The sequence below is a fragment of the Puma concolor genome, chromosome D1 (assembly GCF_028749965.1).
Source record: "Puma concolor isolate L17-30 chromosome D1, mPumCon1.1.hap2, whole genome shotgun sequence".
NCBI lineage: Eukaryota > Metazoa > Chordata > Mammalia > Carnivora > Felidae > Puma > Puma concolor.
Window position 1 is genome coordinate 42627308 of NC_141676.1, and position 17295 is coordinate 42644602.

General features: G+C 36.0%; 1 protein-coding gene and 1 pseudogene across 2 annotated transcripts in view; one reads left to right on the forward strand and one right to left on the reverse strand.

Annotated features, from left to right (window-relative positions):
* Positions 1-17295, forward strand: part of PIK3C2A (phosphatidylinositol-4-phosphate 3-kinase catalytic subunit type 2 alpha) — a 194825-nt gene that overhangs the window by 168122 nt on the left and 9408 nt on the right. For both annotated transcript variants that reach the window (XM_086677860.1, XM_025927928.2), the window contains 7 exons: positions 2352-2456; positions 4289-4381; positions 5659-5788; positions 10912-11048; positions 13388-13557; positions 14950-15106; positions 15754-15863. In XM_086677860.1, coding sequence (XP_086533986.1) covers positions 2352-2456; positions 4289-4381; positions 5659-5788; positions 10912-11048; positions 13388-13557; positions 14950-15106; positions 15754-15863 — 902 coding nt within the window. The remainder of the gene's footprint in view (positions 1-2351; positions 2457-4288; positions 4382-5658; positions 5789-10911; positions 11049-13387; positions 13558-14949; positions 15107-15753; positions 15864-17295) is intronic.
* On the reverse strand, positions 973-1367 carry LOC147576617 (peptidyl-prolyl cis-trans isomerase NIMA-interacting 4 pseudogene; annotated as a pseudogene).

Sequence of the window (17295 nt, forward strand, 5' to 3'; positions counted from 1 at the left end):
TGTATGTTTTTATTTGAACACCTCTTTTCAGTTTACCTAGGAGTGGAATTACTGAGTCATAAAGCAATTCTGTGTTTAACTTTGTGAGGAACCAACAAACTTTTATATGAAGCAGCTTCGTCATTTTATATTCCTACTAGCATTGTATGAGGATTCCAAGTTCTCCACATCTTCACCGTTTGTTATTTTCTGCCTTTTTAAAAAAATTATAGTCATCTTAGTGGGTGTGAAGTAGTATCACATTGTGGTTTGACTTGCATTTCCCTGATTAATGGTTTTGAGCACATTTTTATGTGTTTGTTTGCCATTTGTATATCTTCTTGGGAGAAATTTCTGCCCGAAGAGTTTTGTGTGTATATATGTATTTATTTACTTAGAGTGTACATGAGAGTGGGGAGGGGCAGAGAGAGAGGGAGAGAGCGAATCCCAAGCAGGCTTTATGCTGTCAGTGCAGAGCCTGACATGAGGCTTGATCTCATGAACCTGGAGCCATGAAATCAGCTCATGATGTGAGCTGAAATCAAGAGCCGGTTGCTTAACTGACTGAGCCACCCAGGCACCCCTCCCCCCTTTTAATTAATTGGTTTGTCTTTTTGTTTTTGAGTTGTTCCTTAAACATTTGGGATATTAGACCCTTATTGGAGATACTGTTTGTAAATATTTTCTCCTGTTCCTTGAATTATCTTTTTATTTCCTTGATGGTGTCTTTTGCACAAAAGTTAATTTTATGAGGTTTATTTTTGTTGCTTGTGCATTTGATATCTAAGAATTTGTTACCAAATCTAAGGTCACAAAGATACACACCTATGTTTTCTTCTAAGAGTTTTATAGTTTTGCTCATATGTAAATCTTTGATCCATTTTGAGTATTTTTTAATATGCTTTGAGATAACTCATTCTTTTACATGTGGTTATCCAGTTTTCCTAGCACTGCTTGTTTGGGCTTTTTTTCCCCCCAGTCTTTCGTATAGTTTTATTTTCTCCCTTCAACCATAATAATATATTATCTTCACTGGAGGGTTTGTAAACACGGGCTTATTCAGCCCATTTACAGGCAAGGCAAATGCTACGTGTTACAGTGTTCCCACCATGGAACCTCTGGTCATCCAACCCAAGTCACCCCCTTGCCTGTCTTTATCTTCACTATACTGTGTGACCACTTCATTGAGTCTCATTCCAGACTTTAAGTTTTCCATGGTTTCCATGATTTTCCCATGTTTTTCACACAGAATGTGTCTGACCTTTACTGAGTTGCCACCATCTTTGGGACCCTGAGACTTCTTGTCAGAACTGTCACTCCCAGAGGCTGCTCCCCACTTTCCCCACTTTCCTCCCTTTCCTGGAACTGCTTTTTCCCTTGGGCAGCATCTTTGAAACTTCCCAGCATCATTTGTTGAAGAGACCATTCTCTCCCACGAATGATCTCAGCATTCTTGTTGAAAATCAGTTGACCATAGACATACAGGTTTATTTCTGGACTCTGAATTATATTCCATTGGTATATGAGATTATCCATATGCCATACTATTTTAACTACTGTAGCTTTGTAGTAAGTTTTGAAATTAGGAAATAGGAAATATGAGTCCTCCAACTTTGTTCTTTTCCAAGGGTGTTTGTTTGTTTGTTTGTTTGTTTGTTTTGGGGGGGGGATGCTATTCAGAAGTCCCTTGCAATTCTGTGTGAGTTTTAGTACCATCTTGTACATTTCTGCAAAAAGGAAGTTGGAATTTTGATAAGAATTGTGTTGAGTCTACAGATTAATTTGGAAAACACTGCAGTCTTAATATTGTCTTCCACTTCATGAACACAAGATGTCTTTTTGTTCTTTTAGATCTTTAATTTCTTTGGGTAATTTTACTTTTTTTTGGTTTTTGTTTTTTTGTTTTTTGTTTTTTTTTTTTTACTTGGAGAATTTGTGTCAAGACATATAGTTACACTTCATGTTTTTTTATGGGTACATAATAAATTAATTCTTTGGGAACTTCTTTTTGACCATTTGACAGTTGGACATTTTAAAAATTGAGTGGGTCCAGGATACATCATAATATTTTTGTCTTAAAAATAGATCTTCATTTTCTTTTTTTTTTTAATTTTTTTTTTTAATGTTTATTTATTTTTGAGACAGAGAGAGACAGAGCATGAATGGGAGAGGGGCAGAGAGAGAGGGAGACACAGAATCGGAAGCAGGCTCCAGGCTCTGAGCCATCAGCCCAGAGCCTGACGCGGGGCTCGAACTCACAAACCGTGAGATCGTGACCTGAGCTGAAGTCGGATGCTCAACCGACTGAACCACCCAGGTGCCCCTGATCTTCATTTTCTTTATGTACTTATAGTATCATTCTCTTTTCCTAGGTTGTCCTTCAAAGGAGTATGGAACGAGTCCAGTCCTTTTTCCTAAGAAATAAATGCCGTCTTCCTCTCAAACCAAGTCTTGTTGCAAAAGAATTAAATATTAAGGTGACACATAAAATGCTTATAAGTTCATATTGTATTTCAAAATTATTTGTAGGAAGAAAGCAGATGGGCAGATATGCTTAAAGCAAATGAGGATAAAACCTTCATAGGTTGGTTATATAGGTATTTATGGATGTCTGTTTATAAGATCCATTTTTATATCAGTAATGTTTACTTAATCACCATTCCTTTTTTTTTTTTTAAATTTTTTTTTTTAACGTTTATTTTATTTTTGGGACAGAGAGAGACAGAGCATGAACGGGGGAGGGGCAGAGAGAGAGGGAGACACAGAATCGGAAACAGGCTCCAGGCTCTGAGCCATCAGCCCAGAGCCCGACGCGGGGCTCGAACTCGCGGACCGGGAGATCGTGACCTGGCTGAAGTCGGACGCTTAACCGACTGCGCCACCCAGGCGCCCCATTAATCACCATTCCTAAAAGAAAACAATATAAAATTATTTACTCTCTCAAAATTTTTAAAAAATTTTCTTAACATTTATCCACTTTTGAGAGAGACAGAGCATGAGCTGGGGAGGGGCAGAGAGAGAGGGAATCTGAAGCAGGTTCCAGGCTCTGAGCTGTCAGCACAGAGCCTGACATGGGGCTCTAACTCAAGAACCACAAAATCATGACCTGAGCCGAAGTCAGGTGTTCAACCGACTAAGTCACCCAGGCACCCCCATCTCAAATTATTCTTTACTATGGTACCTTGGAAGCATATGTTGTAATTCAGTCACAAATAGGCATTTTCTTTTCCTCCCATGTGAATGGTCAGTTAGACTCTTCCCAGGTTTATAAAACTTTTTAGAGCCATCAAAAAGTAGTTGAGTAATCATCAGAATTGAGCAAAAGCAGCGAATTCAGCAAAGACAACCAATTAATGTCTGTGGTTTTGAAAGGCTAGGGTTTAAGTATCCATAAAGGAGTCTTGGATTTGATTTCTTAAGTTGATACATGGCTACTCTTTACTGAAATTTAACCATGGGTGCCTGAGTCGTATGTCATTGACGAGGGTCATGTTAGGGATGGGTCACATTTTCTCCTTGGGTTTTGTTTGTTGTTTCCCTTAATTGGTCTGTCTTTTTTTTTTTTTTTTTTTTTAATGTATGTTTATTTTTGAGAGAGAGAGAGACAGAGACAGAGCACAAGCTGGGGAGGGGCAGAGAGAGAGGAAGACAGAGCATTAGAAGACAGAGCACCTTAGAAGCTCTGTGCTCTCAGCACAGAGCCTGATGTGGGGCTCAAACTCATGAACTGTGAGATCATGACCTGAGCCAAAGTCAGACGCTTAACTGACTGAGCCACACAGGTGCCCCTAATTGGTCTGTCTTAAATTAGTTTTTTTAACCAGTTTGATTTTAAAATAAGGTTTGCTCTTTGCTAATGAAATTTTAAAATTTAGTGTCACTATTTGATTGCATGGCTAATTATTAATTATAAGAGCACCATAAAAGGAGAAGTAGAGGTCTCATTCTAGATCATACTGATTGAGGAAAGGTAAGAGTATACAAAATTTTATGCTCTGTTGAAGAATTATGACACTTCTAAAGGTCAAAATTTTAATAATTTTTGTCTCAAGCTTTCAAGGTTTTGCTTCTCTGTTTAGAGAGTAGTAGGTCATATTTTACTTATATATGCTATGTTTAAGTCAGTTTCAAAAAGTTTTTTTTTAATACCTCTTGTCTGCTAGGTGATCTAAAAAGCAGTTCACATGTGTTATTTCATTTGCCTTAATTCATAGGAACAAGTGAAGGGAGAAATGCCTAGGACAAAAACCTTAAACCCATTTTTATTCCAGTGTTATCTTTCTAATGCTTAAACATGTTGTATTTGTAGTCCTGTTCCTTCTTCAGTTCTAATGCTGTGCCCCTAAAAGTGACAATGGTGAATGCTGATCCAATGGGGGAAGAAATTAATGTCATGTTTAAGGTGAGCAAATGAGGTTACTTTGTTTTAAAATGATAATTTAAAAATTCTTTTCTCAAATTCCTTTTCCAAATTGCAAAGTAATTTTATTTAATATTTAATTAAATTGAATAATTAAGTGAAAAAATATTGCTGACATAAATTGTTTCCAGACAGATTTGGGAACAAATGCAACTCTGGGCTAGAGCTGCTACCTAGGCCCTGCTGGTTGAACACATCATAACAGCATGCAGTGCCTTTCACACAGACTGTCATGTGAGTGGCACCCCTGGGAGTTGTGCTGTGTGAAAGTGCACAACTGTGAGCAATGGCACTGGTTTTTGGAAACACGTAACTTACCTGTGAGAAGCAGCAGGAGTGGAGCACTACCGAGTAACCTATTACCAAAGTTCTGCGTCTTGTGATAATAATTCGTATATTTTGAAGAAAGAATGGAGAGTTTTCATTAATTCATTGAGTTAATGGAGGTTCATAAAGATAGCTTTTCTTGAACTATCTTTGATAAAAATATAAACATATATTTATATAAATATATATATAAATGTAAATGCAAAATATATTTATATTTTTCTCCTAACTTACATCTGGTTTGGGTTATATTTTACTGATTTATTTGCTTTTTTCTAAAACAGTACCATCTATTTGAATACAGAAATTTTATATATTAAGTTTTAGTATTAGTTAAGGCAAATCTCCTTTTTTTCATAACTAGTTTAAAAAAATATATTCATCATTATGTGTCTTAAAGTTATTTTATCCAATTTTAAAAAGAAAATGAAAACTTGATGTGATTCCAGTTAGAATTTATTTTGGCAGGGTTAACTTTTTTTTTAAGTAAACTTTTAGTTTGAGATAATTATAGATTCATAGCCTGTTGTAAGAAATTATACAGAGATCCTGGGTACCTTTACCCAGTTTCTTTCAATATAACACCTTGCAAAGCTATCATATAATATTACAATCAGGATATTGGCATTGATACAGTCTAAATATGGAATGTTTTGGTTATGACAAAGACCCTCCATTTTGGCCTTTTAAAAAATTGAATATGATTCACATACCATAAAATCTAATCCTCTAAAGTGTATATTTCAGGAAATTGAGACATGAAGAGGTTAAGTAATTTCTTCTGGAATGCTGCAGAAAAATAAAAAGGCAGTTCTGTTCATCTCATTCTTCACTCTTTCTATTATTTCTCCCTTCCCCTGCCTTTAATAGTATGTAACATAGTTAAGTCTTTTGGAAAGGTACAGGTTTCATTTTGTTTCTTTGATTCCAAGGTTGGTGAAGATCTTCGGCAAGATATGTTAGCTTTACAAATGATAAAGATTATGGACAAGATCTGGCTTAAAGAAGGACTAGATCTGAGGATGGTAATTTTCAAATGCCTCTCAACTGGCAGAGATCGAGGTAAGTCTGTTAGTTCTGTCTTGGTGTCTTATTATTTCTTTTCTGTGAACTTAGCTCATAGTGTACCTGCCCTGAGGGAGTCCTGATGCTGAACACTATGATCTCAGTTGTTTCTTACTTTAATTTCGTGTTACTTTATTGATTTATTTGTTCACAAATAAGTCATTGAGTAGCCCCAATGAATGCTTTGCAATAACCAGAGGTGTCTGTTGATTGATTGAATGAAAACTGTATGGTCTTCAGCTTTTGATTTAAAATTAAAGCCATGTCTAAGTTAAACCAACTTTGGTTTCATTTCTGCAAAATAAAATAATGGTTTCAAAATTTTTTTCTACTTAAGGGCAGACTTCGTCTTCTTATTTGTTAAGTTCATTTCCTTACCACACATGTTTGGTGTGAATAGTAAAAGTACTACACCCAGAAATAATTGTGATAATTAAAGAGATAATATAAAACACCCCAGTATGTGAAACATATTAGGTACTCAATAAATTGTAACTATTATCATTATTCTTATTCAACAAATGTTTGTTGCTAATCTATCTACAAAATGCTAATAACATGGAGTGCTTATATTTAGAAAGAAGCAATTAAAGACCTATAATTTGAAAAAGGGGCCCCTAGGTGGCTCAGTCAGTTAGGTGTCCAACTTTGGCTCACGTCATGATCTTGCAGTTCGAGCACTGTGTCAGGCTCTGTGCTGACAGCTCAGAGCCTGGAGCCTGCTTCAGATTCTGTGTCTCCCTCTTTCTCTGCCCCTACTTGTGCTCTCTCTCTCGCTCTCTCTCTCAAAAATAGATAAACATTAAAAAAAAAAATTAAAAAAATAAAAAAGTAATTCGAAGATACTTTAATAAGCTAAAAGCTCTAAAAAAAATTACAAAGTCAGTACCATGGGGTTTTAAAGTAGGGAAAGATCATTTATAGTTGGTGGAAATGAGAAATGCTTCTCAGAATCTAATCATAGACACTAGAAAGTCACCTGAAAAATTATTTAATCATCCTTCTAATATTTGCCATTCATTTTATGCTTAAATGCCTATACTTAAGGAAATTTAACTGCATTTCAAGTTGGTCTGCCCTATCCTGGATAGTTCTGATGACTATAGAAGTTTTCTTGTATTCTGGTGAATGGGAACTGACTCCTAGTGTCTTCTACCCATCAGTTCCAGTTCTGTTTTAGACTATCATATAATTAAGTCAAATCCTTCTTTATGATGAAAGTATTGTGGCCTCAGATCCTGAGTTTCAAATTCTTTAGCCATTAGATTACCTTATTATTTGATTGTTTTCATTGTAAAGGGTTTAAGTGATCCAGTCTCTGAGAATGGCACCTGGACTTGGTAGAATGCAAAGTGGGCAAAGTCTTGCACATGTGGAACTTAATAAGTAAAACCATCATACTAACTCTTGCTAAATCATGCCTTGGCCGTTCTATACTTGTACATTTTGTATCTTCAACCCAAGTGTAGGACCTTATCTATTAACTTTCTTGTTATATTTGATCCATTACTTTTCAGCCTTTTGGATTCTTTTTAAAATCTGACTTTTGTTATCTGTCATTAAACCTCTTAGTTTGTGTCATGAACTGATTTGAAGAACATACATTCTGTAGCTTCTACCAAGTCATTGAAAAAATGTTTGCTGAGAGAACTAAGGACCAACCCTTGTGGCATGTCACTAGAGATTTCCTTTCAAATGATTGCTAAATCATTTTATTTAGTTACTAAGTATTTTAATTAGTTACTCATCAACTTTATTGTGTTATCAGCCACTCCACATTTCTCCATTTTATCCATCAGGACAGTATGAGAGCCTTATCACTTTCCTTTCTTAGTTTAGGATGTACATACTTTATCTTGTCAAAAAGGAAACCCGTCAATTAAAGAATTCTTGCTGGTTGTTTTTCATATAAGTCTTGTAAAAGGAAGTTGTTTTATTAAAATTCCTCAACGAGAGCCTACCATTTCATTAGATTGTTTTTTTTTGTCACCACACTTATTTCATATAGTTGAACTTTTTCTTTCTTCTTACGGAATTCCATGTAACTTTGGAGGCAGATTCCTCATGTTTTTTATGTTGTTTCTAATGGTTGAGTGTTTACTTTGTGTCTTGCCCTGGTCTAAGCTTTTCACTTGTGCTCCCTCACAAGTGTCCTTATTTTTCAAATGAAGAAATCACATCTCCATCCTCTGTGAAGTTTTTAACTAGTATCTCAGTATTTGTAGTAATCTTCACTTCTTCAGACTCGATAGTTGTCTTTAAATACTCACCAGGCATTTACTACATGTTTTGTATCTTCCCCACTGGATTGATAGTAAGTTCCTTTAGGGCAGTGACCGTATCTTACATAGCTGGTATTACTTTATATATTTTATGAACTTTGGTCCACTGTTTTTACACATAGTAATTTGCATCTATGCATATTTGATTAGAAAATTAAAAATTTATTCACATATTAAAATTTTGATTAAATGTTGTCATAGAATCAAGGTCCAGGTGCTCATTGAAAAGGGATGTCATTGGGGCGCTTGGGTGGCGCAGTCGGTTAAGCGTCCGACTTCAGCCAGGTCACGATCTCGCGGTCCGTGAGTTCGAGCCCCGCATCGGGCTCTGGGCTGATGGCTCAGAGCCTGGAGCTTGTTTCTGATTCTGTGTCTCCCTCTCTCTCTGCCCCTACCCCATTCATGCTCTGTCTCTCTCTGTCCCAAAAATAAATAAACGTTGAAAAAAAAAAAAAAAGAAAAGGGATGTCACTGTGAACTATAAACTAGATGATAAAACCAAAACAACATAGAAGATCCAAATGAATTCATTGTGCGTTGTTTGGCCAGGCTACTAGGATTAAAACCTGGCCCTGCATACTTTGTTTTGGGGTGGTCTGAAGGCCTTGGCCAACTTTCTTTCTTCCAGCCCTTTGTCTGAAGCAAGTCTTTGTGTCCATATCGTTATTTTGACACTACTGCATTTCCTTCGTTTTTAAAATACATTAAACAAATTATTTAGTTATAGAAATATTTCATGCACATAGTAAAATATCTGTGTAGCATGTAATAGAATAAATTGAAAAGTAAATCTTAGTTTCTCCCACACCTCCGTTTTTAATCCTAGGCATCCTACTTCCAAAATAAAGCCACTTACATAGCCTTCTGGGACTATTTTGTATATATTCTAACATGCATGATATTCTAACATACATAATCTTTCTTTTAAACACAAAAGGACAGTTCTCCATCTGGATTTTGTATTTAATAGCATATTTTTAAGCATAAGTACATAGAGATCTACTTCATTGTATTCCCTTATGTAAATGTCCCATAATTTATTTGTTTCAAAAGTGTATTTGTTTTAAAATTTATTTGTTTTAAAAGTAGAGAAAATATGGGGTGCCTGGGTGGCTCCTCAGGTCATGATCTCACGGTTTGTGGGATTGCTACGTGCGGCCCCACACTGGCAGTGAGGAGCCTGGTTGGGCTTCTCTCTCTACCTCTTGCTGTCTCTTCCCTCCCCTGCTCACATGCTCGTGCACGTTCTCTCTCTCTCAAAATAAACATTTTTTTAAAAAGTAAGGAAAATAAAAAATGATTTGCCTAGCCAGGCATTTACATTTTCAGTTAGGAAGACAAATAACACATACTGGAGATTTACACATTATCACAAGGACAATCTTAATCTGCTCTTCCCTTTGAAAGGGCTTAGTGTACTCTGAAACATTGCATCATTTGATCAGAGTAAGCTTTTTTGTACTGAAATGGGATGGCACATATCTTACAAGTAACTTTATTAACTAGGTCAGAATCCTCTAATTTGTAATTAAAATTGTTATTCTTGGGAGTGTGTAGCACATGGTTGTATAAACTGTAGAGTCTCAAATAGTCAAATTCAGCTGTTAAATTTTGGGTACTTCTGAAAATAAAAAAATTTTGATTGCTCAAATTTTCTAGCATGGGCTTCCAGACTTTATTTATTTGTTTTTTTATTTGTTTATTTTATTTAAAATCTACCATTTTTACAATTTTTTAATGTTTAGCTTTTAAAGTTTATTTTGAGAGAGACAAACAGTGCAAGTGGGGGAAGGAAAGAGAGAGAATTTTATAGGAGTTAATATAATAATTATCATAATAAAAATAGTTACCATTGGATAGACTTTACTATGTACCAAACATCATGCTAAATATGTCACATAGACTTCTTTAATACTCATTAATAACTCTTTGAAGTAGATACTATTCTTTTTTTTTTAATTTTTTTTTAATGTTTTTATTTATTTTTGAGACAGAAACAGAGCATGAGCAGGGGAGGGGCAGAGAGAGAGGGAGACACAGAATCCGAAGCAGGCTCCAGGCTCTGAGCTCTCAGCACAGAGCCCGACACAGGGCTCGAACTCACAAACCACGAGATCATGACCTGAGGCTAACCGACTGAGCCACTCAGGCGCCCCTATTCTTTTTTTTTAAATTATTTATTTATGTTTTAATTTACATCCAAGTTAGTTATCATGTAGTGCAGCAATGATTTCAAAGTAGATTCCTTAATGCCCCTTACCCATTTAGCCTATCCCTGTTCCCTCAACCCCTCCAGCAACCCTCTGTTTGTTCTCTGTATTTAAGAGACTTGATTTTTTTTAATGATAATTCATAACTGGTATCTCATGTCTAAGATTGAAAGCTATAATTTTTTTTTAATGTTTGTTTATCGGGACACCTGGGTGACTCAGGTGTCTGACTTCAGCTCAGGTCATGATCTCATGGTTCTTGAGTTCAAGCCCCACATTGGGCTGTCTGGTGTCAGCATGGAGCCTGCTTTGGATCCTCTGCCCCTCCCCAACTCATGCTCTCAAAAAATAAACATTAAAAAAAGTACAATAAATGTTTATTTTATTTTTGAGCGTGCATGCGTGAGAGGGAGTAAGAGGGAGAGAGAATCCCAAGCAGGCTCGGTCAGCACAGAGCCCTACTTGGGCCTTGATCTCCACAACCGCAGATCATGACCTGATGAGCCGAAATCAGGAGTCAGTCGTTCAACCGACTGAGCCACCCAGGCACCCTAAAGCACCCTAAAAATTTTTTAAAGGCTTACTCTTGGGAGACATTTTCACATAGATTAATGTTTTGTTGTTAAAGGTATGGTGGAGCTAGTTCCTGCTTCAGATACCCTCAGGAAAATCCAAGTGGAATATGGTGTGACTGGATCCTTTAAAGATAAACCACTTGCAGAGTGGCTGAGGAAATACAATCCTTCTGAAGAGGAATATGAAAAGGTGATTAGCATGTCTCCTTATTCCAGATAACTTTGTCAAAAATGTATTACATAGGTCATAAGTGCTTTCATTTTCCAGCTCTGGTGATTAGACATTTAGTTTAAGTTGTAAAAACAGCCGTCTTTCTCTAATTAAAAATATATATGTAGGGGCGCCTGGGTGGCGCAGTCGGTTAAGCGCCCGACTTCAGCCAGGTCACGATCTCGCGGTCCGTGAGTTTGAGCCCCGCGTCGGGCTCTGGGCTGATGGCTCAGAGCCTGGAGCCTGTTTCTGATTCTGTGTCTCCCTCTCTCTCTGCCCCTCCCCCGTTCATGCTCTGTCTCTCTCTGTCCCAAAAATAAATAAAAAAAAACGTTGAAAAAAAAAATTTAAAAAAAAAAATATATGTATAAAAACAGTATATTTAATGGCAGGAGTCTGAGTGAAACCAATGCTAAATTACCCTCCAAACATTCCAAACATGCTTTTAGAGGCCAGCAAAACAGAGGTATTTTTATAATGCGGAATGTTATATTTCACAAAGATCTTGGAAAAGTTATGGAAATGAGGAAGAGTGGCTGTATTGTGTGGTAGTTGAGAGCAAGATTATGGGCTAGACTCTCTGAGCTTGACTTAGGTCCCAGGTTCCTCACTAGCTATTGAGCCTTGGGCAAATTATTAACCTCTTTTGTGCCTCAGTGACCTGTGGTATAAAATAGGATATATTATGGTATTATAGTACTTTTTATGGCTGTAAAAAATAATAGTACTATAAGGTTATTATGAGAATTAAGCGAGTTTATATGGAAAGCCCTACATTGAGTAAATTCTGTAGTTGATAGTTATTAGAGGTGTCATTTTTTTCTTTTGGCACACTTTTGAATGCTATGATAGGAAAGGAAAATCTCTTAAGAGTTAAAAACTTTTAATGATCCTAAATTGGCCTAAGAAAGACTCAAGAATACTTTTTTTTTTCCTTTCTAAAAACACTTTCAATGGCAATATAAGGAGATCTGTTTTAATATCATTTGCCAACCTACTTTGTCATTAATGTATCATATTTAAAGATATGTACAAATGCTGTCTGTTGAGAAATTTTAATTTTGTAGAGGAATTTTGTCCTTTGTTGGTCTTTTAAACTGTTTAAGATCAACCCCTTTTCTTTGTTGTGGTATTGAGGAAACAGTGCAGCAAAAGCCAATACTTGTTTATAGTAATGTTGGCTCTTTTGTGGTTCCGGGGAAAGTGGTTTGACACAAAATAATTGTCAAGTAAAATACATTGTGTACTTTTTATGCATTTAACTTTTAATATCCTTTACTAAGAATATAACATAGTGGAGTCACATTGCTTGGGTTTGAATCTTGGATCTGCCACTTAATAACAATTAGGTGGTTCTGGGAAAATAATTACTCTGTTTCAGTTTCCCTCATATGTAAAATAGCAATCATAATGGTACCTTTGTCATATACTGTGTATGTAGAAAGAAAATAGTATAGTGCCTAGTTTGTGATAAGTGCTATTTAAACATTTGGTCTTATCATCATCAGTAATAATTTCTGGGGAATAATCACATGGACATATAGAGCCTTATGACTGCTCCATTCAGAAATGTACTATTTTGAGGGGCATCGGACTTTTGATCTCAGCTCAGGTCTTGATTTCAGGGTTGTGAGTTCAAGCTCCACACTAGGTGTGAAGCCTACTTAAAAAACAAACAAAAATGAAATGTAGTGTCTTGAGAATATACTAAATGCATATGCTTTGGACAAAAATACTTATTATATACATCTTGCTCTATCGTTCTATATGATGTGTTAATAACTTAATCCCCAGGACAAGCAAGACTAAAGTGAAAGATTTCCATCTTTGAGAAACTTGCAGATGTTACATAAGGAGTCAACAAAACACATTAGTTATATTATTGTATGTTTAAAGATAGCAGGTGACTTTCTTTATACATGCCTTCCCTATAAGCCAAAAAAGGGGAAATACTCTTTTATAATCCTTTATCACAGTGTTACCACTTGTGCTAAGTAGCAGAGGCTGTGAGGAGCAGAGGTCCACAACGATGATTCTTAGAAGATGTTCAAAGGCAGCACATACCCTCAGTAGGGACTGGCAGGATCTCTGCCTTTTAAAAGACAAAAGTTAGAGAGATAGGGGCAATAACCATCTTTAGAAGGTGTTTTTTTCGAAATAGGGAAAGGCTGGCTTTTGTTACCATAACCTAGTTTATAAGCTATTAAGAAAATGGATTATGATAGTATTTTCAAAGGGTGATGAATTACTTTAATCTTTATAACCTGCCTCCTTTAAAAATTTTTTTTTCCTAAAATAATTTTATATCTTTATTATAGGCTTCTGAAAATTTTATCTATTCTTGTGCTGGATGCTGTGTAGCTACCTATGTTTTAGGCATCTGTGATCGACACAATGACAACATAATGCTTCGAAGCACAGGACATATGTTTCACATTGACTTTGGAAAGTTTTTGGGCCATGCACAGATGTTTGGTAGCTTCAAAAGGTACTAATATTGTTTTTGTTGCTAAAGAAGAGAGGCACTTAAATACCCCAGGGGGCGCCTAGCTGGTTCAGTTAGTTGTGCATGCAACTCTTAATCCCAGGGTCATGAGTTCAAGCCCCATGTTGGGTGTAGAGCCTACTTATAAAACAAAAAACAAAAAAACACAGTACTTCAGGTAATTCTGAAGATTTCCACATTGTGAATTGCTTTTCAAAAGGTATTAATAAAATTATCTGTATCCATCATATCTGCAAGAGTTTCTGTAGTAATTTTTACTTGAAGGAAAAAGAAATTGACCTTTCTTACCATGTGAGTGTTAAGTTTTTGATGATTTTAACATCAACTGTTTTACAATCTAAGCATTCCTCCTCCACTTTTTTCTTCCCAAGAAAGCTGAAGCTGTTGGTTTGCTTTCTTCAGATTTATTCAAGAGATCGTTGATTTTGAGTGAATTCATTTCAAGTAATGCTAAAGATATTTTCATTTTGGGGGCACCTGGGTGGCTCAGTTGGTTAAGCGTCCGACTTCGGCTCAGGTCACGATCTAGGGGTCTGTGAGTTTGAGCCCCGCGTCAGGCTCTGTGCTGATAGCTCAGAGCCTGGAGCCTGCTTTGGATTCTGTGCACTCCTGCTCCCGTCCCTCCCCCCTCCCCATCTCTTCCTCTCCCCTGCTTGTGCTCTGTCTCCGTCTCTCAAAAATAAATAAATGTTAAATAAAAGATATTTTTGTTTTGACAGTATTAGAATTTTATGTAAGATATCTTTGTGTATTTTGATGAACCTTTATTTTGACACATTTAGCCATAACATTGATTTTAATTAGTGGACACAACTTATTTTAAAAGAGAGGCACTTTTTATTTCACAAATTAATGTCCCAAACATTAACTGCCTCTTTTCTTGCTGTTCTTTGCCTTGTAGCTCCCACTGAGCATGACTGGGGATGAAAAAGACCCTAAGAGATGACTTTACCATTGTAGTACACGAGGATGAGTGTGTGTGTGTGGTAACCTTTGCTGAAATGAATTAAGGTGTATTTTATCTAGTTAGTGGTACCTGTAAAAAATGCTCCCATTTGTATAACGGCAATGAGTGCAAAATTTTTGTCTGTATATTTGTAGCTACTATTTGATCACTATTTGAGTGTGTGGATTTATAAATATCATCTTGGAAAAAATTCATATATTCTAAGTAATGAGATTGATTATATGAAGGCTTTCCTGCAAATACAAATTTATAAGTTTTAATGCAGATTCAACACTGCCCAGTACTAAGTTTCCCAGATGGAAATTGCTATGGCTCAGATAGCTTCGTTCAATAACCATGTGATAACAATAGCACTATTTGAATATCTTCTATAAATAATACTTTGTGTGTATTTTCTTTTTAAATAGGGATCGGGCTCCTTTTGTGCTGACTTCTGATATGGCATATGTCATCAATGGGGGTGAAAAGCCCACCATTCGTTTCCAGTTGTTTGTGGACCTCTGCTGCCAGGCCTACAACTTAATAAGAAAGCAAACAAACCTCTTTCTTAATCTCCTTTCTCTGGTAACTCTGTTCTTTTATAAGCCTTTAATTAATTTACATTACTGCTTTGTGTTTCAGTATCTAAAGAAGGATATTTTGGAATGAAATTTACTGTAGTTTCAAATGTCAGATATACTATCACCAAAATATTCAAAAATTGCTGCTCTGTAAAATATTCCAGACACCGTTTATATAAAATACAAAAAAAATAAGTCACGAGAGTGGGCTACCCTGGGAGTGAGGAGTAAAAAGTACCTGAAAAGGACCCTGAGAGGGTCATCTGGAATGCTGGAACATATTTTGTGTCTTAATCTGGGTGTGTTCAGATTTTTATACTTCTCTGGATGTTTATTAAGTTAAAAGTAAACCTCCACTATGATTATTGTGACTGAACTTGATATAAAAACAGAGGACTAGACAAAAGGTCTGTATTTTACAGCTTTTATTCCATAACCTGGCTTTGTGACATCCAACAATTGACTTCCTTGGCCTTGGTGTTTTTCATTTGTAACCGGATCACTTAGGTCCCTAAAACACTAATACGGACTCTTCAAAACTGTGATTGTTTTGTTTGCTTCAGTTCTAATTACTTGGCCAGCTTTTAAGGGATGGGTAAGGAACAGAGTTTTAAAAAATTGAACTCACAAACTCTTTTTTCCTTTCTACAGATGATTCCTTCAGGGTTACCTGAACTTACAAGTATTCAAGACTTGAAATATGTTAGAGATGCACTTCAACCCCAAACTACAGATGCAGAAGCTACAATTTTCTTCACTAGGTAAGGCATATTTAAATATTTTAGAGAAGGGACATAGCTTTGATTTGTTTTCCTTAAACAAATGCTATATATCAAAATTCTGATTTTTCAGGAAGGAATTGTGAGTCACAGTATTAGCAAATAGTAGTCTTATCAGAAGTATATTTTATGTCAGAAGTTTGTTTACTGAATAAATGTAAAGGATTTGCAATAACCATTTTAAAAATAAATTTCTCTCAAAATAGCTGGTTTTATTTAGTATATGACTTCAATTATAAACATCCTGTGTATGAACTATTTCTGCAAGACGTATTTTCTATAATACCAAATACAAGGTTTTTTGGGTTTTTTCCTAAAATAATATCTGTGTTAATCTGTTTTTCAGGATTCTGCCATGACAATTTTTGTGGATACTATAAATGCTTAAAACAGTGAACTCTGGGACACTGCTATAGTAAATTGTTAATGTATGACATGGTACTTAAAACACGTATACCAATTATTGGCATTTGAACTTGTTATTTTTGCTTTAAAAGCAGATATTCCTGGCAAATTGGTCACCTCATTATTGTGGTATAATGATACCACCTCATTATTATGCCATAGCAGGGAGGGACACATGAGCTTATGTTCTTTTCTCCTTTTTCTCTTGCCTTCTTCCTCTCAGTGGAGAAGAGATAGAAAACTGGACTGGACTTCCGTAGTCTCAAGAGTCTGGCCTGAATTGAATTGAAGGAAGCTGACTTTTGTATAGCCTTCCAAACTAATCCTGATAATTTAGGTATTGATGGGTTTTGCTTTGTTTTTTTAAAGAGATTTGTTGCCTCTCCTGGCAAAACTATAAAGCAGGCATGTATCAGTCTGCTTGAGCTGCCATAACAAAATACCATAGACGGCATGGCTTAAAAAACAGACGTTTATTTTCTCTTAGTTCTGGAAGCTGGAAAGTCTAAAATCAAGGTGCCAGCTGATTCACTTCCTGGTGAAGGCTCTAGGTTATAGACCATTGCCTTCTTGAGGTTTTCTCACATGAAAGAAGGAGATATAGAACAAGAAAGCATAAGCTTTCTTGTGTGTTCTTATAGGAATTTTTATCCTTATCCTTGTGACCTCTTCTAATCTTACTAACTCCATAAAGGCCATATGGGGTTGGGGTTCAATGTATGAATTTTGGAGGATACAAATATTCAGTCCATAGCCAGGCAAGAACCTTTGTGTGAGGTTCTTGACTTTTCTTTTTGAATCTCTTTCCTCTTTCTGGATTCCTTTATGCTGTTTCTGAGACTTCTTGTTTCTTTTTGCATGCCTAAAATGTTTTACTCAAACCTGCCTTCCAGATTTATTCCCACCAAACTCCATATCCTGTCAAAACTTCTTTTTCCAACTAAGGGAAATTATGATTATCTGAAGAAGGAATCTGATTCCAGATGCTACTACTATTTGATAGAAGAGA